The sequence below is a fragment of the Podarcis erhardii genome (assembly GCF_964252035.2).
Source record: "Podarcis erhardii genome assembly, chromosome: 2".
Lineage (NCBI taxonomy): Eukaryota > Metazoa > Chordata > Lepidosauria > Squamata > Lacertidae > Podarcis > Podarcis erhardii.
In genome coordinates this window covers 126,775,431-126,797,574 of record NC_138498.1, presented here as the reverse complement: position 1 = coordinate 126,797,574, position 22,144 = coordinate 126,775,431, and the positions used below count along the sequence as shown (strand labels likewise).

The 22,144-nt window shown below is 46.0% G+C and overlaps 2 protein-coding genes across 18 annotated transcripts in view; both read left to right on the top strand.

The window, feature by feature from the left end:
- Nucleotides 1-2,773, top strand: part of LOC309334648 (uncharacterized protein) — a 193,453-nt gene extending 190,680 nt beyond the window's left edge. For all 13 annotated transcript variants that reach the window (XM_081849122.1, XM_081849116.1, XM_081849128.1 and 10 more), the window contains one exon: nt 250-2,773. In XM_081849122.1, the coding sequence (XP_081705248.1) occupies nt 250-2,471 (2,222 nt within the window). In that variant the 3' untranslated portion in view covers nt 2,472-2,773. The remainder of the gene's footprint in view (nt 1-249) is intronic.
- A 4,514-nt stretch (nt 2,774-7,287) lies between these two features.
- On the top strand, nt 7,288-21,576 carry LOC309334707 (uncharacterized protein). 5 transcript variants are annotated; one of them, XM_081849295.1, is made up of 6 exons: nt 7,288-7,387; nt 7,486-7,717; nt 15,024-15,149; nt 19,112-19,285; nt 20,017-20,103; nt 20,368-21,576. In XM_081849295.1, exons 4-6 carry the CDS (start codon nt 19,153-19,155, stop codon nt 21,540-21,542), a joined length of 1,395 nt encoding a protein of 464 aa, XP_081705421.1. In that variant the 5' UTR covers nt 7,288-7,387; nt 7,486-7,717; nt 15,024-15,149; nt 19,112-19,152; the 3' UTR covers nt 21,543-21,576. The 5 variants fall into 5 exon arrangements, 4 of the variants coding, with proteins under 4 accessions (XP_081705421.1, XP_081705423.1, XP_081705420.1 ...); XM_081849297.1 differs by lacking the exon at nt 19,112-19,285; XR_014153236.1 differs by lacking the exons at nt 19,112-19,285; nt 20,017-20,103; nt 20,368-21,576 and adding an exon at nt 15,479-15,585.
- The last annotated feature ends 568 nt before the right edge of the window (nt 21,577-22,144 follow it).

The following is a 22,144-nucleotide window of genomic DNA, read 5'->3' as shown; positions in this document are numbered from 1 at the left end:
GACCAAAGAGATGACTGACCTTGGAGATGGAGTGGATTCCAGGATTGAGCAGGAACAAAATCCATTCCAGATAAAAGCCAAGCAATAGGTCAGTAAATACCGGCCAACAAAGGCAGTGAAAAGTATAGAAAGGCCCCACATCTAACTATTTTTAGTTCTTCCTCTATCACAAGCATTAATTAACTTCGTTCAATGATCTGGAGCTCTATTTCTTCCTGAGGCTCTAATTCGCTTCTGTCTTCATTGCAGATGGAGATGAACGGGAAGGGAAGAACAAGGGGGAGCACAACAGAATCCACATAGTGGAGAAGTCATATAAACATTCAGAGTGTGGAGAGAACATCCGTCAGAGGTCCCAGGACACTTCCAGTCAAAGAAAGAGCTTCGTTCAGAGGGATAGCCTCACTGCACACAAAAGAGGACAGAGCAGGGAGAAATTGTATCAGTGCTTGGAATGTGGGAAGAGCTTCAGTCAGAGGGCCCATCTCAATTCTCATCAAATGATTCATACAGGGGAGAAACCCTATCAATGCTTGGAATGTGGGAAGAGCTTTAATCAAAGTGCACATCTCACTTCCCATCAAAGAATTCATACAGGGGAGAAACCCTATCAGTGCTTGGAATGTGGGAAGAGCTTCACTGATAGCTCCAGTCTCACTTCCCATCGCAGAATTCATACAGGGGAGAAACCCTATCAGTGCTTGCAATGTGGAAAGAGCTTCAGTCTCAGGCACAATCTCACTTTGCATCAAAGAACTCATACAGGAGAAAAACCCTATCAGTGCTTCGAATGCGGGAAGAGCTTCAGGGAGGAGGCCAAGCTCACTTTGCATCAAAGAACTCATAAAGGGGAGAAACCCTATCAGTGTTTGGAATGTGGAAAGAGCTTCAATAGGAAGGGTAGTCTCACTTCGCATCAAAGAATTCATACAGGTGAGAAACCCTATCAGTGCTTCGAATGCGGGAAGAGCTTCAGGGAGGGGGCCAAGCTCACTTGCCATCAAAGAATTCATACCGGGGAGAAACCCTATCAGTGCTTGGAATGTGGAAAGAGCTTCAGTCAGAAGAAGAATCTCACTTCCCATCAAAGAATTCATACCGGGGAGAAACCCTATCAGTGCTTGGAATGTGGAAAGAGCTTCAATCGGAAGGATAGTCTCACTTCCCATCAAAAAATTCATACAGGTGAGAAAGCCTATCAGTGCTTGGAATGTGGAAAGAGCTTCAGTCATAGCACCAGTCTCACTTCCCACCAAAGAATTCATACAGGGGAGAAACCCTATCAGTGCTTCGAATGCGGGAAGAGCTTCAGTCTCAGGCACAGTCTCACTTCCCATCGCAGAATTCATACAGGGGAGAAACCCTACCAGTGCTTGGAATGTGGGAAGAGCTTTAATCAAAGCGCACATCTCACTTCCCATCAAAGAATTCATACAGGGGAGAAACCCTATCAGTGCTTCGAATGCGAGAAGAGCTTCAATCAGAAGGATAGTCTCACTTCCCATCAAAGAATTCATACAGGAGAAAAACCCTATCAGTGCTTGGAATGTGGAAAGAGCTTCAGTCTCAGGCACAATCTCACTTTGCATCACAGAATTCATACAGGAGAAAAACCCTATCAGTGCTTCGAATGCGGGAAGAGCTTCAGGGAGGGGGCCAAGCTCACTTTGCATCAAAGAACTCATAAAGGGGAGAAACCCTATCAGTGCTTGGAATGTGGAAAGAGCTTCAGTCAGAAGGTGAATCTCACTTCCCATCAAAGAATTCATACAGGGGAGAAACCCTATCAGTGCTTGGAATGTCGAAAGAGCTTCACTGATAGCTCCAGTCTCATTTCCCATCGCAGAATTCATACAGGAGAAAAACCCTATCAGTGCTTGGAATGTGGAAAGAGCTTTAATCAAAGCGCACATCTCACTTCCCATCAAAGAATTCATACCGGGGAGAAACCCTATCAATGCTTGGAATGTGGGAAGAGCTTCGGGGAGGCGGCCAGCCTCACTTCCCATCACAGAATTCATACAGGAGAGAAACCCTATCAGTGCTTGGAATGCGGGAAGAGCTTCAGTCAGAAGAAGAATCTCACTTCCCATCAAAGAATTCATACCAGGGAGAAACCCTATCAGTGCTTGGAATGTGGAAAGAGCTTCAATCGGAAGGATAGTCTCACTTCCCATCAAAGAATTCATACAGGAGAAAAACCCTATCAGTGCTTGGAATGTGGAAAGAGCTTCAATCGGAAGGATAGTCTCACTTCCCATCGCAGAATTCATACAGGAGAGAAACCCTATCAGTGCTTCGAATGCGGGAAGAACTTCCGGGATGGGAGAATCCTCACTTTGCATCAAATAACTCATACAGTGGAGAAACCCTATCAGTTCATGGAAGGTGGAAAGAGCTTCACTCATAGCTCCCATCTCACTTGCCATCAAAGAATTCATACAGAGGGGAAACCAAAAAAAGAGAAATAAAACAAAAAATATTAAACAACCCTTACAAAATACAATTGTATAGAAAAGAGGAAGTGGGGGATATAAACTAAAAATACTGTTTATGGCATTTGTATCATATATATCATATCATTCGTCAACCCAGAGAAAGACAGGCTCCCCCACTTCTCCCCTGTGTGACCCCCTCTTCTCCCCATATCCCACCCTGAGAGATCCTTCCTTCCCTGCGTTCCTTGCAGGTCCCTCGCACCTCCAACTCTCCTCTTCCTATGTGTGTCCTCCTAAATTCAAAATAAAGGAATCTTAATATAAAATACAAAAAAATAGATGATGATGATGATGATTTATTGATACCCTACCCATCTGGCTGAGTTTCCCCAGTCACTCTGGGCAGCTTCCAACAAAATATTAAAATACAGCAATGCATCAAATATTAAAAGCTTCCCTAAACATGACTGCCTTCAGATGTCTTCTTAAAGTCTGGTAGTTGTTTTTTCCTTTGGCATCTGCTGGGAGGGTGTTCCACAGGGCAGGCACCGAAAAGAAAACTCCCATCTCCGTCTGAAAATCATCTGTAGCAACAATTATTCATAATCTGCACTCCAGAATAAACCCAGATGTATTTAGCATACAGTGGTAAGTGGTATTTAGCAGAGAGCGGTAGTCTCGTAATCTGGGGAACCGGGTTCGCTTCCCCGCTCCTCCACCTGCAGCTGCTGGGTGACCTTGGGCCAGTCACACTTCTCTGAAGTCTCTCAGCCCCACTCACCTCACAGAGTGTTTGTTGTGGGGGAGGAAGGGAAAGGAGATTGTTAGCCGCTTTGAGACTCCTTCGAGTAGTGATAAAGCGGGATATCAAATCCAAACTCTTCTTCTTCTTCTCCTCTTCACCAAGATGACACATTCCCTTCATCTCCCTCCCTAGCCCAGCTTTCAAATCTTAACCAACTCAGACAGTGCAATATGACTCTTACAATGATCGTCTAATAATCCAAATTAGTATTTCTCCAGCTTCTAGGTCCAGTTTCTATAAAGCCTTTGAAAAACTGTTCCAACAAATCTCAGCCAAGTCACAATCCAAAATTATGGTCTCTTATAATGGACATTTTAATCCACTGGGTATGGGGAAGCAGGCATCTTAATTCCCTTTCCTCAAACGAGATCATAGCTTGTGTTGTTCACCATTTCCGGAGTTCATGAGATCCGCAGAGACATGGGAACCCATCCTGACCCGTTGGGAACGGTTTGATAGAAAATTTAATATCCACCTGCACAAACACTGTGAAAGTCGCAGGCCTAATAGTTTGGGCACCAATCTATGCGGAAGAATAGTATTAAATGCAGAACTAAAGTCTACAAATAACAATCTCACATAGTTCCCTTTCTTCTCCAAATGAGTCAGGATAGCATGTAAAGCCATTGCCACAGCATCCTCCGTGGATCTCTTTGCCTTTTTCAAAACATTTAATTATAATGGGTGTCAATGCCACAGGGCAAAAATCATTCAGACTATCTTTGGGTTTTTTGGCAGGGGTATAGAATCATAAAGTTGGAAGAGACCACAAGGGCCATCGAGTCCAACCCCCTGCCAAGCAGGAAACACCATCAGAGCACTCCTGACATATGGTTGTCAAGCCTCTGCTTAAAGACCTCCAAAGAAGGAGACTCCACCACACTCCTTGGCAGCAAATTCCACTGTCAAACAGCTCTTACTGTCAGGAAGTTCTTCCTAATGTTTAGGTGGAATCTTCTTTCTGGTAGTTTGGATCCTTTGCTCCGTGTCCGCTTCTCTGGAGCAGCAGAAAATAATCTTTCTCCCTCCTCTATGTGACATCCTTTTATATATTTGAACATGTCTTATCATATCACCCCTTAACCTCCTCTTCTCCAGGCTAAACATGCCCAGCTCCCTTAGCCGTTCCTCATAAGGCATTGTTTCCAGGCCTTTGACCATTTTGGTTGCCTCCTCTGGACACGTTCCAGTTTGTCAGTGTCCTTCTTGAACTGTGGTGCCCAGAATGATGGGAGCAGATTTCAGACAGGGTGGAACGGCTGCTTGGGCCAGAGACTGGTTAAAAATTTTCATAAAGATTCCTGCCAGTTGGTCCAAACAATCTCTTAGCACCCTGCCAGCCACCCCATCTGGGCCCATAGCCTTCCTCGTGTTTACCTCCTTTAATATTCGCCTCGCTTCTCCCTCTTCCACCCTGACAGCATTTTCTGCAGGTAGTGAGGCCAATAGCTCTGCCATCCCTGTTGGAGCCACTGTTGGTGTCACCTCAAAGAAGGTCTTCAACTCTCCCACCAAGGAAGCCGTACTCTCTACTACTGATGTATTTCTCGATTTATAACCAGTCAGATGTTGAACTCCCTGCCACATTTGTCTAGTATCATTTATTAGATGGTCCTCGATCCAGGACTGTTGATGTAGAAGTTTCTAGATCCTGATGGTCAAACCTATTCCAATCGGTCTCCTGGAAACAGTCCTGCAACTGCTGAGAGGCTCCCTCAGGCCACACCGTAACCATCCGTGTTTGTAGCTGGCCTTCTTTCCTGAGGGGTGTGTACACTGGTGTCAGAAGCAGGGACACATGATCTGAACCACCGAGGTGCGCCTCATATGCCCGTCTAATGTTCGTATACGCCTTCTCAAGAGTACTTTCTCCCCTTATTGCACACTCAATGTGCTGATGGGATTTTGGGAGTACTGCCCTCACATCTGTGTGAGTGAAGTCCCCCAAAATAATCCGCACTGCCTCCAGGTATCTGCTCAATTTAGCATTGATGTTTTCATGCATACTACTCATGGCCCTCCAGGCATTTGCAGAAGGTGCTAGATAAGAAAGCTGCAGAGATAGTGCAGGATAGTGCGCACCCCGGAAATGATCTCTTTCAGCTTCTGCCTTCTGGAAGGAGGTACAGGGTTATAAAGACTAGGACTAGCTGCCTGAAAAACAGTTTCTATCCAAATGCAATTTTGGTTTTAAATGCAGTGTAAGGTAGTCTCTTTGGGAGTATGTTGTATTTAATTATGGGGTATCAGAGTTTTAGGGGGCTAACCAGGTTGGGATAGCAGACTTGTTGGTTTTTGAATGTCTGATGTACATTTTTTCAATTTCGTTGTTCTGTATGGGACAATGACAATAAAGATTATCGTATTGTATTGAGACTCATCTGGAAAGCGCCATTTAATGTTCCTTTCCCCACTTGCCAGGAGCCTGAACTCCATTTGGGGTTCCTCCTTCCGCACCCCAAGGTTCCTCCAAAGCCTTGGGGAAGGAAACTGAGACATGCTTTTCCATGGCAAGAGGAAGAGATCTGCCTTCCCCCCAGGGCCCTGCAGGGGATTCAGGGTGGGGGGCCTCTCTCCTCTGGCCATGGCAGCCCCTGGGAAGCCTTGGAAGAAAGGCAGGAGACCCTCAGCAGAGAACAACCAAGTCCAGTTCTTCTCCGCAATGGCTTCCTCTTCTGAGCTCCCTCTCTTTCTTGTCTGGGCTGGACTGGGAGGACCCCAGTTCAGCCAGTTCCCTAGAGTCCCCCCACTGCCTCCTGAGACCCGCAGGGATCAGGAGTGGGAGCGACTTCTCCTGTTCAACTACTGCCTGAGGGGGAGGAACAGAGGTCTTGGCCCATTTGGGGGGGCAAGCGAGGGCCATCCAGAAAGGGCTCCTGGGGCCAGCAGGGGAGTCTCCAGTCTTGTCTGGGGAAGAGTCCCCCTTTTCCCCTAGGCCTGCAGGTGGTGCCCTTCTGCTTGCGCTGACTCTTGGGGTGACCAAGGATGCTGCTCCGGGGTCAAACTCCCCTGAGGGAACCCTCCACCTTTCAGGGGATAAAGCCCTTCTTATTACTATTACTACTACTACTACTACTACTACTACTACTACTGTTATTCTTCTCCTCCTTGGGCCTCTGAGACAGAGAGGGCCTTTCCCTCCTTGCTGCCTGTCCTGGCGCAGACCCTGGCGGATCCCCCAAGGCCGCTTGCCTGGCGTCTCCCAACAGAGAGGCCTCCTCCGTGGGGCCAACATGGCGAGGAGAGAGGCTGCCCTGCGGAGGCCAAGCCATCATGGCAGGAAGGCGGCTGAGGACCAAAGGTGCCGCCCTCCTTCATCCGGGAGGAGAGACCCCGAGAGCCTGGGACCCCCGAGGCCCACAGGGGAGCCATGGCGTCTCAGGGAAAAACAAAATGGCGTCCCCTCCTATTTCAGAAAAGGGCGGGAAACGCCTTCTCCTGGCCCTGCTGCCTCCATGCGCTCCTCCTGGGCCTGCCTGGCCATTGGGGGAATCCAGCTGCCCCCAAACAATGAGGGAGAAGAGAAACAGGAAGAGAAGGAAGGAGAAATGAAGGAGGACCTGGGAGGGGAGCAGCCATGAGGGAAACTCAGGGGGAAAACTCCCTCAGGAAACCGGGCGAAGGAGAGGAGGAGGCCCAGGGGAATCTGAAAGGGGATTGGCCAGCTGCCCAATGGAGAGGCCTCTGATTGGCCCAGCCCTGCTCTGGGGTGGGAAATGGGTCTCCTGCCTCCATGTGGTTCTGGGAGCCCAGGAGAAACTGGTTTTCTGGCAGGAAACGCAGGGAAAGGATGGCCGGGGTCCCTCTGGCTCTGAACTGGAGTCTGGTCCCCTCTCTCCACCATCCTGCTCTTCCCCTCTCTTTTTCATGCGCCCCCTCCTGCCCCCCCCCGGGTCGCGTCTGCCTTTCCTTCCTCGCCTGAGACTCTTCCTCCTCCCTCTCTCTTCCTGGGATGAGAAGCGGCTGCAGAAGCAGAACAACCCGTCTTTTGGGGAGGGGTCTCCCGGCTGGGAAGCCCCCCCATCCCCCCCCTGAGCTGGAGGGTGTTTTGGGGGGGTGTCTGGAGGGAGCCATTGCTGAGCCCAAGGCACCTCCCGCCACTAGGCAGCCCTTCGCCTCTTCTCCCTCCCAGCCTTTCCTCGGGGTCCAGGAGCCTCCATGTTGGGGGAGAGCCAAGCTAACCCCCCCATGGACCCCCCCGTCTCCCTTAGGGTTAGTCTGGTTGGTCTCCTTGGGGCAGAGGGAGGGAAGGGGGCAGCCCCTAGGGCGCAGGCGCAGAAGCAGGAAAACTGAAGGCAGGGAGAGGGAGGGGAGGACCTGGGGCGCTCGGCTTGGCAAGGGTTAAGAGGAGCAGAGCGGGATTCCTAGAGAGGGCGGGAAGTGAAGGGGGAGGGGGCAAGGTCCTCCAGAGCAGGAGCCCCCCTCCCTCCCTGCTTTCTTCTCTCTCCTTTGCAAAAGCCCCTCCTGGACTCGGGTGAGTCTCCTCTCTCTGCCCCCTGAGGGTGCCATGGGGAGAAGGGGGTCCCAGGGGGGCAGGGAGGGGCCTGGGGGTCCCTGCTCAGGTCATGCCTGGGGGTGGAGACCCCCAAGTCAGGGAGCAGGGGGTCCTCCTTTGTCCTCTCTGCTGAGCCAGGGAGGGGGCCAGTTCGCAGGAAATATGCAGCTCTGCTCTTCCTTGGGATCCAGATGCTGCCTTCCATTTTGGGGAGGGGGCTTTGGGTCAAGGAAATAAACCCCCTTCAGAGGGAGGGAAAAGTCACCTTTGTGAACAGGGGATGGCGACAGACGGGAACATTCCCACATGGGGGGAGCACAGGGAGGAGAAAAGCCCTTCTGTATCTCCAGACCACTTCCTGTGTCGCAGATGCAACAACACATGTCTCTCCCCCAGATCTCACTCCCAAAGACACACTCTTCCATTGTCTCCTAAGACAGATGGATGCCAACCAACCAACATTCCCTCCCCTCCCGGTGCCCCTTGAAGTTGGCTTGAGGGCAGGGGGAGGGGCCACCCCACCAGATGAAGGGAGAGGAGCTCCTTCCATCTGGAAAATGGGAATGCTTGCAAAGATTTACCTGAAGATGAGTGCTGCGTAGATAATGAAATTATTGTTTTATGGAATTGCCCCACTTACACAAAGATTAATACCCATCATTAAAATACACAACAAAATTGTTACAGAAAAGAACAGAGCAATGTGTAGGAGATCATCTTTGTGCTCCCTTTTTCTCTTAGGGTTGTTACGGCAAAAATCTGGGTGCGAGGCTACTCTGCCACCCAGCTCATCGGACTAAGTCCGTGGGTCCCTGCGGAGGAAAATGAGCTCAGCCGGAGACAGGAGCAAACTGCAGAAGATCCAAGTTTATTGCGCAACAGGTTCAAGGCGAGATTGAACAGTGAGAAAGGGGTGACATGAGTTTTTGAAACTCCCTCCATGTCCCAGAATACAGTGCAAAACACGTCATGAATATATTAAAGAGAGGTTTGGTTACACAGATTACATCATGAATATATTAAAGGGAGGTTGGGTTACACAGATTAACATATGGAGGAGGGAGGTTGGGTTACACAGATTAACATATGGAGGAGGGAGGGGGGAATATGCAGAGCTGGAGATATGCACAGATAAACACTTCCTGGGGATGAGAAAACAATAGTCCCAAATATGCATAGTCTGTCACCTGACATTGCCTGGAGGAAAGGCTGATCAGAGCAATTTGAAAGGATTAGGGTCTTGACACCTTGCTGGAGGGATTATGCTGGACAGGGGAGGTGTGATGGAGTCCTAGAGAAATTGAGCAAACTGGCACGTTGATTTTCTATGAATTTTATAGATTTTAGTCCCTTTTGACATTGACAATTGGAAATAAATTGATATATTGTAGCGAAGAAGAAGGTGAAGAAGGCATGCCCCCCCCTTCCGTAACAGTCCCCCATTCGGAGATAGATTTGCATTAAAGTTCTGTAAGAACTTCCAAATCTTTTCTCCGCACCCTAAATCTCGGTGAAGGTAGGGGTGCCGTGTGAGTGGGAATAGGCCCTAATGGAAAAGGAGGTGGGTTGAGCAGGGCAACAAAGGAGGGAGCAACACGGACCAAGACAATGTATGTTTACGTTATATAGATATGCACTAAATAATAACTTTGTATCTATCGTACTAGATGTGTGGGTTTGTGCAAACCTGAAGGGGACTTGCAAATCATGCCTCTTAAGGCCATTTGCAAGTATAGTAGTGCAAAAAGGACACCTGTTGTATTTTGTTCAATAGTGGTCTATGCTTTACATTTAGCAGGAAGGTCCACTACTGACTGAAAAAAATGCAGTTTGCTTTGTCCCCCGCCATTTTTGTGTTCTCAGGTGTCAAGGTAGCTTTTCTGTGGTCTCACAGTAGTGGCAATCCCTGGTGAATCCACTTAGGGCTTTCATATTAACCATGTTGCCTGGCACTCACCACAGCTGCCATAGGTTCGGGCACGTCCTGAGGGAAATGTCCTTGCCTTGGCTTCCTATGGGGGTTTTATTCTTGGTCTTGCAGTCATGGGAAGTTGCGCACTTGCACTTTAAGGACCAAAAGCTAATTGCAGCCTGGATACACTTGCCCAATTCAAACTGAGTCCAATTTGAATTTATCTTTCCCCATGGTTCTCAACTCTTCAAACCAATCTGTTAAAAGAAAACCATTCTTAAAAGGGCACTTGTCCAAATAAGTCAATTTAACTCTATAAGGGATCATTCCTGCTAAATCAAGGCATATACACCTTCCTGAAGCTTCTCCTTGGTAAAGCGAGTTTTAACACATTTTAAAATGGGTAGGGAAGGTTGGCAGTGTGCCAGGTGGGACAGCGAAATGTGGTTATCTAAACATTGAACTACACAATAGCTTGATCCATTAGAAAGCATAAAGTGTATGAAAATCCTCCATTGGGGTATAAGGAATAAGGCAGTATACATTAAACATAAGACAATTACACACACACACACACACAAATTCCTCCCTTTGTGGAAATAACACTGTCAAACACATTTCAACATTCCTACATAATAACACATAATACACAACAAACTAATTAAATATCAGTTGAATATAAAAGTCAAAAAATCTCCTTGCAATTCAACTCCTCCCCTTTGAAAGAAATTGCTGTGGCCACTTTGAAAACTGTGTCTGTTGTTGTTGCAGGTAATAAGTCTCGTGGTAGCGAAGCTTTTCATTGGATCTGTAATAACACACTTGTAGAAATGATATCCTGTAAGGGCAGGGTGGACTTAAAAGACACAGTTAAAATAATAATAAAACACACACACAAACACACACACACAATGACCTATGAGGAACCAAAATAAATAAATGCTAAGACACAGAATTTTAAGAAATCTGAAGTAACAATGAAAATAAAAGAGTGTTTCTTGATGTGACAACATCGGCTAGAATGTTAATAGCAAAATACTGGAAAATGACTTAATGGCAATTTAAAGTTGTGCAAGTACCTTGAACTAGCCAAAATGACAGAATTAATAAGAAATGCTCAGGCAAAAGGTAAACAAATACCATTCCACAAACAATGTTTGGTTATGCTTCGATTAATTTCATAGACATCATGGAAAAACGGATTAAATAAATGGAAACAGATTATTTGTAACTTTAAAAGTGTCAAAGCCACGAAGAGATGGAAGTCACTAATACAGCAGGGATTTCACAGAACAGAAAGAAAGTTGTTGTGGGAGGAAAAAGGGACAAACACTTTATTCACATATCCTGTTAAAAGGGAAAATTATTTCATGTGAGAAGCCTGTCAGGAAATGCTGTTCCTAAAATGCACACAAACAAAGTCTGTGACTTAAATCCCATTGAGGGGTGGAATTCTTTGATATTTACCTGTGAAAAGAATTTGGCATGTTAAGATTTCAAACTTGGGACACATTAAGGGTGATTTCTCTCAATGGTTCCAAGTTTTAACATAAACCTCCTCTCCCCCCCTCCTTCCTCTCTCTCTCTCTCTCTCTCTCCTTTTCCTATCTTTTTTTTTTTTTTTTTTTTTTAAAGCTGATCTAGTCTCTGTGCATGTGCGGAGTTCATGTCTCAGCAAATCTTTTTTACTATTGAAATGTTGCATCTTTTGGCAAAATTAGAATTTGAATAAGGGAAGGGTAAGGAGTAGATTTTAAAAGAGGGTTAGATTTAAAACAAAAAAGAGAAACTCAGCAATTGAAGTATTCACCAACAAAAGCTAGCAATTTCAGCCCAAGCAAAGCGACTGCTTCCTTTATGTACAGGAAAGGGCTAATATCCCTCTGGCCATTCGCGGAACAATGCCGCGCCCTTATATATGGGAAAATGGCCAGAGTCAGAATTCATAGGAATTTTTATTTTATTTATTATTATTTTTTTAACATTCTAAGTTTTTCGGCCTTACCATTTGCAGACAAAAATTTTCCTGCCCCTTTATTTACAGGATTGGTCAAGGCCCATATGTATTTGTCTGATTTTTAAATAGTAGACAAAATGATAAACACTGTAATCACTCAAATGCTTGATATTACCAGTTGTGCTTCAAAACATCACAGCTTCACCTCTCACCTTTTAAAACTAGAGAGCAAAGCTAGGCTGAATTTCAACTCCATCACCACACCAGAATTTAAGAATTACCCTGCGATGCTTGCGGACACATGTCCTTCCACACAGCCACAAATTGGGAGAGTTGAAAGGGACCCTGGGGTCATCTAGTCCAACCCTCCAAAATAAAGGGTTCACAGCAAGATTTCACAGCAAGATTTGTACTACACACACATACTTATGTACACAGGCACTACTGGGGAAGAGAGCACAATCAGTGCTCCTATCATGTACTAAGGAAGAGGAAAATAAAAATTCCCAACTTTATACAGAACCCTTTAGCAGATCTTGAGATTAGTTTGAGTTTACTTCCTTAGACGTGCAAGTTCCTTAGAGTGCAAGTTCCTAGACAAATGATCTTTAAAGAAAGATTGAAGTGAACATTTTCTTAAGATAGGGAGAGGATCTCTTATAAAGCATAGTTAAAACAGCCATAGATTTGATTTAAAGGGAATACAAAAGTGACAATTTTAAGCCTAATCTATGCCCCCCCCCCTTTTGCAGTTTCCTTTAAAGGAAGCTTACTCGGAAGTAAATTTACCTGGCACAGAAGAAGAGAAAAGGAAAAAAACCTGAAAGAGACAGAATGAAACAAGGGGGGGCATTTTCTAAGAAAAGAGGCCTGATATCAGGAGCCTTACAATAACTCTTCTGTCCAACCAAATCAAAGTTAAAACTGGACTCAGATATTTTCTTAGAAGGAAGACCATACTTTCATAGGCATGTGCTTCATGAAATAAATACACTGCATTTTAGCTTGAGAGAGCAGTGGTGCTCACCTACGCTTTTGCAGCAGAAACATCTAATTCACATTAGAAACATTCACATTCCAAAATAGACTGTAGACTCACGATCTGAAAAGTTGCAGCAAAGCAAGAGGTGGGGTAAACATTTGCACCCTTCATTCTCATTTTGTCTTATTTAGGACTGATAAGGTCCAGCATAGCTTCCTTAAATTTAAAATTTTGAAGCAAGCTTGCAGTTTAAACTATGCGCGCTTAAGAAAGGCAGTCTGTCAGAGACAGAAGGAACAGACAACACACATAACAGACAACATGTAAACACACATATTCTCATATATGTATTAACACACAACACACATAACAGACAACATGTAAACATATATACTCTCATCCTTTAGTTGGTTATTGCAAGGAGTTGGGCTGCTTCCTTTAGCTTCATTAAGTGAAATTAGTAGGAAGGTCCCACATGGTTTTAAGAGCCTCCTTGCCTCTTCAAACACCACCAGTTAACCAGCCGGCCAACGCAATTTGGGCTTGGCGGAGGCGGTGCTGGCAGGCCAGATTTCAGAACAGAGGTTCTCTAATTTTGCTTCGATAATAATTTGTGGCCAGGAATCGTCTTCCAATACGTGATGACAAATTGGAGAGGAGAGTCAGGGTCCTTCTGAGACTGAGATGGCTTTCTAGAAGCCTTCTTCCCAGAGTGAGCCCGCTCGCGTTTGGAAGCCTGGGTACCCATTTTATGTTTTACGCGTGTCTAGACAGAAAGAGGGAAGAGAAAGGGCGGTAAGGATTGGTATATCTAGGAGATTGATATACTTAATACAGGATTCATAGTAAAGAGGGGTCTTTAGTCGCTTGGCAACTTCCTTAGAGGGTTTTTAAAGAGCTCTAGCTATCCGGTATTCCTTCCTATTTCCTTAGTCAATAACCTGGGGTCCTTTTCCACTCTGCCGATCCCGCCCAATTCCTCATGGGCTATCCCTCCTGGCAACCTCCTACCTATCGTCAATCTCAGGAAAAGGGGCCCTACTGAACGCCCGCGCCGTGCGGTGCCAGATCGGGTGATCCCTGGATAGAGTTTTGAACCGAAAATCCCCCTTGCTTTTGGAAGCGGGCTCACGCACGATACACGTGTTACGTGGCACCGACCAGTGCGGCTGGGATTGATACAGAAAGCAAGACCCCTTCCTGCCCCCTCCGTAAGGGCGCTCGGGAAGTTCGGAAGAAGAACTCCAGCCCCTTGCTTTCAACTGAGATGCCCGTTGCGGAGAGTCAGCTGTCTTTCCAAGCCGGGTCTCTCCGTCTTACTTTCGGACTCTCAATTGGTGCAGCTGACTGGAGGGTTTGAGAGGAGAAAGAGATAGAGCTCAGAACCCCCCTTTTGGGTCGAGCAGCAGTCCACGGTCTCTCTCACCAATTGGACCAAGAGACAGGCGAGAAGGAGCGATAGAGAGGAGGGCAGAGAATTCAGTTGCCAGGAGATTTCCACCCCTTTCCCACCAGTGCACTGGATTTTTCCTTTTCCTTATACTCACGTGTCTTCTATGATGATAAGCCGGCTGGATCCCTCTTTGCTCCCCGGCTGAACTCCTGGGGCTTTTGATTACCGCCCGGAAGATGGCCGGGGGTCCAAAGGATCTTCCCAGGCAAAATGGCCTGGTGCCGGCTGAAGATTTCGGGGCCCCCGGTCAGCAACGCGGGAGAACCGCATGCCCCACGTTGGGCGCCAACTGTTACGGCAAAAATCTGGGTGCGAGGCTACTCTGCCACCCAGCTCATCGGACTAAGTCCGTGGGTCCCTGCGGAGGAAAATGAGCTCAGCCGGAGACAGGAGCAAACTGCAGAAGATCCAAGTTTATTGCGCAACAGGTTCAAGGCGAGATTGAACAGTGAGAAAGGGGTGACATGAGTTTTTGAAACTCCCTCCATGTCCCAGAATACAGTGCAAAACACGTCATGAATATATTAAAGAGAGGTTTGGTTACACAGATTACATCATGAATATATTAAAGGGAGGTTGGGTTACACAGATTAACATATGGAGGAGGGAGGTTGGGTTACACAGATTAACATATGGAGGAGGGAGGGGGGAATATGCAGAGCTGGAGATATGCACAGATAAACACTTCCTGGGGATGAGAAAACAATAGTCCCAAATATGCATAGTCTGTCACCTGACATTGCCTGGAGGAAAGGCTGATCAGAGCAATTTGAAAGGATTAGGGTCTTGACACCTTGCTGGAGGGATTATGCTGGACAGGGGAGGTGTGATGGAGTCCTAGAGAAATTGAGCAAACTGGCACGTTGATTTTCTATGAATTTTATAGATTTTAGTCCCTTTTGACATTGACAATTGGAAATAAATTGATATATTGTAGCGAAGAAGAAGGTGAAGAAGGCATGCCCCCCCCTTCCGTAACAGGGTCCAATGGGCTTTGAAGACGTAGCTGTTCCTTTCACAGAGGAGGACTGGGCTTTGCTGGATCCTGACCAGAGAGCTCTGCAGAAGGAAGTCAAGGAGGAGAATCCTGGGATCGTGGCCTCTCTGGTAAGGCTCCCTGCTGGATCATAAGGTCAGTTTTGAAATTCCATGCAGATATCTGAAGGACAAACCTCCTCTATTTTGAGGGAGCCCCATAGCGCCACCTGCAGCATCTGAGATGTAAACCCACCCACAACTCTCCATAGGAGATGTATCTCCTGTTCTGTCTGGGAATATTCTTCCACCAGTCCTGCCTTTTCAAACCAGGATGAGGCTGTTCTCAGCTGCCCAGGCCTTCTTCCATGTAGGCTTCAGAGATCTCAGGGGCGTGGAGGTACATCCTGTCTAATTTTCTATTTTCCTTTCTGCATCTCTCTGTTTTTGGTTGAGCAAAGAAATGACTGAGCTTGGAGATGGAGCGGATTCCACGACTGAGCCAAATTAAATCCATCCCTGGAAAGAGCCAGGCTTTTCGAATCTCCGGGTCCCATAAATAAGTTAGATAATATCAGCCAAAAAAGGCATTAACTCCCTTCCCTTCTTCCTCTTTCACAAACATTCATTTGCATTGTTCAGTCATTTCAGGCTCAGTTTCTTCCTCCGGCTAGGATTATTATTATTATTACTATTAATGATAATAATACTGCCATATAACAGTAGATTGTAGGTTGTAGGTGGTGAATTTGAAAGGAAGAAGGAAGGAGACAACAAGAAAAATCCACAAAATTGGAGAAACCATATAAATATTCAGAGTGTGGAGAGAACTTTAGTCAGAGCTCCCAGTCCACTTCCCATCGTTCAGAAGGAGAGCCTCACTTCACATGAAAGCGACTTAAGGCCAAATTCAGGCTAAACAAGTAGAGGAACTAATCTGAATGCAAATTTCAGAACTATCCTCAGGAGATGCTATTACAAGGATAAAAGACTCCTTCTCCCAAGCCTCTGGTGCAAATGAGGAATTATCCGTCATTGGGTGACTTGTATTACTAACAAGGGACATAGAATGCATAAAATCCTTTTTGGCTGACACTAATAAAATTCTTACCCTCCTGATAGGTACTTGTAAAACCTTATGGAATAAAATATGGCAGAGAGTGTGGAACCAGATAACAACAATAATATCTTTTAAAATAGATCAACACGGGAAGTTAAAAGAGCCGAGAGGGCAAATGATGGCAAAAGGAGGTCTATAAGCACAAAGAAGAGCAAAAACATTAAAAATTACAAAATAGTGCAACATAAAAAAGTTGACTTTAAAAAACTTTTTAACCTGCTTGAGAGTAGCTCTTGCTCTGGGTCCAGACAGAACACTTAAGAAGTTTGTACTCTACTGGAATTTGCACACCAGATCCCTATATCAATATGAAACGATATGCAAGATTATCAAATGGTCTGATGTCCTGTCAGAAGCCAAAATCAAACCAACTAGGGAGAGGGTTTTCATAAACAAGAATTGGAAATGGGTTCTGTCTCAAAATAAGCTACTTCTCTCAAGCTACCCTAAGCCTTTGGAAATCTTGTCACAAGCGGAGTGTAAGGTTTGTGAATATGGTGTATAAGCACAGAGAATATCTAAGGAGGAGCGGTGTATCAGTCTCAAGATTTTTCCAAAATGTGGCATCACCAGCTCCTCTGCTTCCACATTCAGCAACACCTCCAAAAAGCCCTCGATCCAAGGCAGACTATTATCCTTTAGTTGACATATACTCTGCAGGTGACAATCCTGACTAGCCAGCTGACCTGGACCCCAAGGAACCCCCTAACTCAGACAGCCCTGGGTCCTTACACTTGAGGAATCAGGGGAATGACCTTATTGAGAGCTCAAAGAGCGTCAACAGGGATCTCCATACAAAGCACCTAGCATGGGGGCACCTACAGGTAAGAGCTACTCGTCTATTTTCTGCACATGCTCTGGGGTTGCAGTTTTCAGGCTTGGGGACAGGATGGCGTCTGGTTTGGACACCAAGACCTGTCTGTGAGCCCCATAAACCCATAAGTCTAGGTGAAACTGGAACCACTGGAGATGTTTAGAAATGGGGCTACTGTTCGGAAGGGGTGCCCCATTTGTAGAATATCCAGGGCAGGAAAATCCCTGCAGGGCCTCTGAGACTCCCTTTGCTTCTTCCTCTCCCCACCTCCAGCATCACCGTCTGAGGCAGGGAGAGGTCTGCTAGGTGGCAGGGGGTGAAGAAGGGGAAATGGATGCATGGGGGCTAGAGGGGGAAACCGCCCCCCTCCAGGTAAGCAGAACAGACAGAGGGGGGAGGGAGGGAATGAGTCTGCTCTAAAGACTCACCAGGCGCATGAATCAGTGTTTGTCTGGATATAAGAGAAGGGGGAATATGCAGAGCATCCCTCTGCAGATTTACTCATAAGTAAGCCCCACTGAGTCCAATGGTATCTACTCTCTGGTCACTACTGTGCAGACCATGGCAGTCTTACAAAGTGGGGTGAGGAGCAAAGAGCTGAAATTGGAATCACTGGAATTGTTTAGAAATGGGGCTTCTGGTTCCGGTCTGCCTTAATGGATGCTGCTCCCACAATAGCAGAGATTGTTAGCAAAGAATAAACAAGGATGATTTGAGCATAATTGTCCTTGCAAGCTCCCCCCAGAGCCCGGGCCGAGTGAGCTTCACTTGCAGATTGTCTCGATACCTGCCTCTCGCTCCAGCATGGAATCCGAGACGCAGGGAGGCGCTGAGTGCAAAAGCACTTTGCCTATCGGTAACCTTCCTATGCAGCCATTGAGAAGCAGAGGTACTTCTGTTGATTAGAGCGAAATTAGGACTAATATACAGACGTGTGCTGGAACAGAAGGAACAAGATCATAAACTGCTAAATTGAAACAGATACAAAGCCGAAACAATTTGAACTGGGAAGAAGACTTCCCTCGATGATAAATGTATGTTGTTGGGGAGGGATTTAAAGTCTTGAGCTTTCACTGTATTGCTGTGGAAGGAAATCGAGTTTGAGCTTTGATGATCAGCTAAGGTTTGGCAGGACGCCAGATCGTTCTTGAGAGAGTTGGACAGAAGAAGCTTGCCAGAGCTTTGGTGGGACGCCAGATTACTCTCTATCTAGACTCAATAACAAAAAAAGGAGAGAAGATGGCGTGTGATGCAGTTGAAATTACAGCCTCATTCTCTGGTAACAAAGGAAAGAAAGAGCAAAAGAGCAGAAGCTGCGATGCTGTGCAGGACATGATGGAGAAGAGGAGGAATGAGGAATCAACATGGAAAAAATGAAGATCACATACAGCAGGGATGTCCCACAGGTCGATCGCGGGCTCCTTTTCCTTTGCTTTTGCCTAAGAGCACCTGGCCCCGCCTCCTCTCCCTCGCTGCGTTTTGTCCTTTGCTCTTGAATGGAAGACGTAGTTTTAGCTGCTTCTACAGCAATATTTTGGTCAGCGGCTAATCCCCCTCCCCAAAAGGAACCCCACTAAAACAGAGCATTTCCCCTCTCTAAAAAAAGCTGAACAACTTTGACCTGAACCCCAATAAAACGGGGGGTAGATCACTCCCAGTTTTTAATTCTGTGAGTAGATCGCAGTCTCCTGGAAGGTGGCCACCCCTGACATACAGGAAATATATGGGGTGCAGAAGTCCTTTTGCAAAAATAAAATTTATTAAATGTCTAAGAACAAAAGGAAGTCAAAAACTCTGTAGTTGCTGAGAAAGGATTAAGATAAAGACAGAATGGAATTGGATTAAGACAGACTTCGGAAGCAGGATGAAATAAAATTATCTCACCTTGAAGTCTAGCACGCGGGAGGCCACACAAAATATACAATGGACTTCATAATTTATTTGAATTGTAATTGTAATTTGAGGTTGATAAAATGTGGTTTATATTGGATATTAGTAATGGAAAAGGCATAAAAATTATTGAATACACGAAATAAAAAATGGGGCTTCTCTTGGGAAGGGGCCGCCCCATTTGTGCTTCTCCAGGGGCAGGAGAATATCTAGGGCAGGAGAATCCCTGCAGGGCCTCTGTAGGTACCTTTGCTTCTTCCTCTCTCCCAGGACCCTGCAGCTCGTTTTGGCTCCTTGACTCCTCAGGAAGGATGAAAGAGACGGATCCTGCAAAGCTAGTGAGGATGGAAGGGGGAAGATGGACGGTTAACCTGGTCAGGTTGTCTCCTGCATCCCTCGCTACAACCTCTGAGCATTCCCTCCCAGGGACCTCCGAGAGATCTGGTGAGTCCCAGGGGAGGGGAGATGGGGACAAGGATAGATTCAGTCAGAGAGGTATTCGGGCTTTCTCAGCTTGGGGGTGGGGGGGAGGCAGGCAGGCGGATGGAGATGGAGAAGGGGAGCACCATTTCGGGCTCCCCCACCTACCTGCCTGCCTGCCTGCGCCTTTGTCATCTGCAGGCAATTTCAGCTAGGAATAGATCACAGCTCCCCGGCCAACGCGATGATTTGGCAGCTCAAAAGGTCTAAAACCAGTTCTGTGATCTGGATGCCTTGTCAATGTCAGACAACTCACTGATCCGTCGCGCAGCACTAGAAGCCACGACTCTTGAAAGGAACCTGATTCTGCTTTGCAGACTGAATGCAAGTGGGGACTCTGGGCTGCCTTTTTCTTTTTGTATAACTTATTTGCTTTTAAAAATGAGGAACATAGGAATAATAAATGATACAAATATGTAGGCTGAGTGTTTTCATGACATTTGTATATCTAAAAAATAATATCTATAATAGGAGCTCTTGCGGCCATTTAAGTGCTCAGATTAAGTGTGAGTAATAGTCATTTTTCCTCTTCTGTTACCAAGGAAACAAGACAGAGTTGGTCTTGTCATAAACATGGGAGGGCGGTTCAACATGAAGAAAGAGATTTACGTATAAATTTGAATTTAGACCAACCAGTTTGAGATAACTTCTGATTGGGGAGTGTTCAGGTGACGATGTTGCTGTTTGTTTCACAGACAAGGCGTGGATGTTGCTGGATCCTGACCAGACAGCTCAGCATAAAGAAGTCAAGGAGGAGAATCGTGGGATCATGGACTCTCTCGGTAAGCCTCCCTGTTGGATCATAATATCAGTTTTGATTGGAGATGGAGTGGATTCCAGAACTCAGCCGGAAAAATATCCATCCCAGATAAAAGCCAAGCAATATTTCAGTTAATACCAGGAAACCAAAACAGTGACAACAATAGGACGAGGCACATCTAATTCTCTTCAGTTCTTCCTCTATCACAAGCATTCATTAACGTTGTGGAATAAACTTTATCTCCATTTCTTCCTGAGGCTCTAATTAGCTTCTCTCTTCATTGCAGATAGTGATGAATTAGAAAAGAAGAACAAGGGGAACCACAACAGAATCCACATAGAAGAGAAGTCATATAAATATTCAGAGTGTGGAGAGAACATCCATCAAAGCTCCCAGTCCACCTCCCATCAAAGAAAGAGCTTCGTTCAGAGGAATAGCCTCACTTCACACAAAAGACCACAGAGTAGGGAGAAATTGTATCATTGCAGAGAATGTGGAAAGAGCTTCAATCGGAAGGATCACCTCACTTCCCATCACAGAATTCATACAGGGGAGAAACCTTTTCAATGCCATGAATGTGGAAAGAGCTTCAGTCAGGGAACCCATCTCATTTCTCATCAAAGAATTCATACAGGGGAGAAACCGTATCGGTGCTTGGAATGTGGAAAGAGCTTCAGTCTCAGGCACGATCTCACTTCCCATCAAAGAATTCATACAGGGGAGAAACCGTATCAGTGCTTGGAATGCGGAAAGAGCTTCAGTCTCAGGCACGATCTCACTTCCCATCAAATAATTCATACAGGGGAGAAACCGTATCAGTGCTTGGAATGTGGAAAGAGCTTCAGTCAGGTAACCCATCTCACCTCCCATCACAGAATTCATACAGGGGAGAAACTTTTTCAATGCCATGAGTGTGGAAAGAGCTTCAGTCACAGTAAGACACTTTCTTCTCATCAAAGAATTCATACAGGGGGGAAACCCCATCAATGCTTGGAATGTGGAAAGAGCTTTCGTCAGAAAGGTGATCTTGCTTTGCATAGAAGAGTCCATACAGGGGAGAAACCCTATCATTGCCTGGAATGTGGGAAGAGCTTTAGTGTCAGAAACAGTCTCACTTTTCATCAAAGAATTTATACTGGGAAGAAACCCTATCAGTGCTTGGAATGTGGGAACAGCTTCAGTAAAAGCTCGAATCTCAAAACCCATCAAAGAACTCATACAGGAGAGAAACCCTATCATTGCTTCGAATGTGGGAAGAGCTTCAGCCAGGGGCCTGAGCTCACTTCCCATCACAGAATTCACACAGGGGAGAAACCCTATCAGTGCTTGGAATGTGGGAAGAGCTTCACTCGGAACGGTCGCCTCACTTCCCATCAAAAAAATTATACAGAGAGAAAACAAAAAAAGAAAAATAATAAAGCTAAAATTATTAAACAATCCTTACAAAACACAATTATATAGAAAAGAGAAAGGGGGAAGAATAACTAAGAAAACCCTTTATCACATTTCATGGAATCATAGAGTTGGAAGAGACCACATGGGCCATCGAGTCCAACCCTCTGCCAAGCAGGAAACACCATCAGAGCACTCCTGACATATGGTTGTCAAGCCTCTGCTTAAAGACCTCCAAAGAAGGAGACTCCACCACACTCCTTGGCAGCAAATTCCACTGTCGAACAGCTCTTACTGTCAGGAAGTTCTTCCTAATGTTTAGGTGGAATCTTCTTTCTTGTAGTTTGGAACCATTGCTCCGTGTCCGCTTCTCTGGAGCAGCAGAAAACAACCTTTCTCCCTCCTCTATGTGACATCCTTTTATATATTTGAACATGGCTATCATATCACCCCTTAACCTCCTCTTCTCCAGGCTAAACATGCCCAGCTCCCTTAGCTGTTCTTCATAAGGCATCGTTTCCAGGCCTTTGACCATTTTGGTTGCCCTCCTCTGGACACGTTCCAGTTTGTCCGTGTCCTTCTTGAACTGTGGTGCCCAGAACTGGACACAGTACTCCAGGTGAGGTCTGACCAGAGCAGAATACAGTGGCACTATTACTTCCCTTGATCTA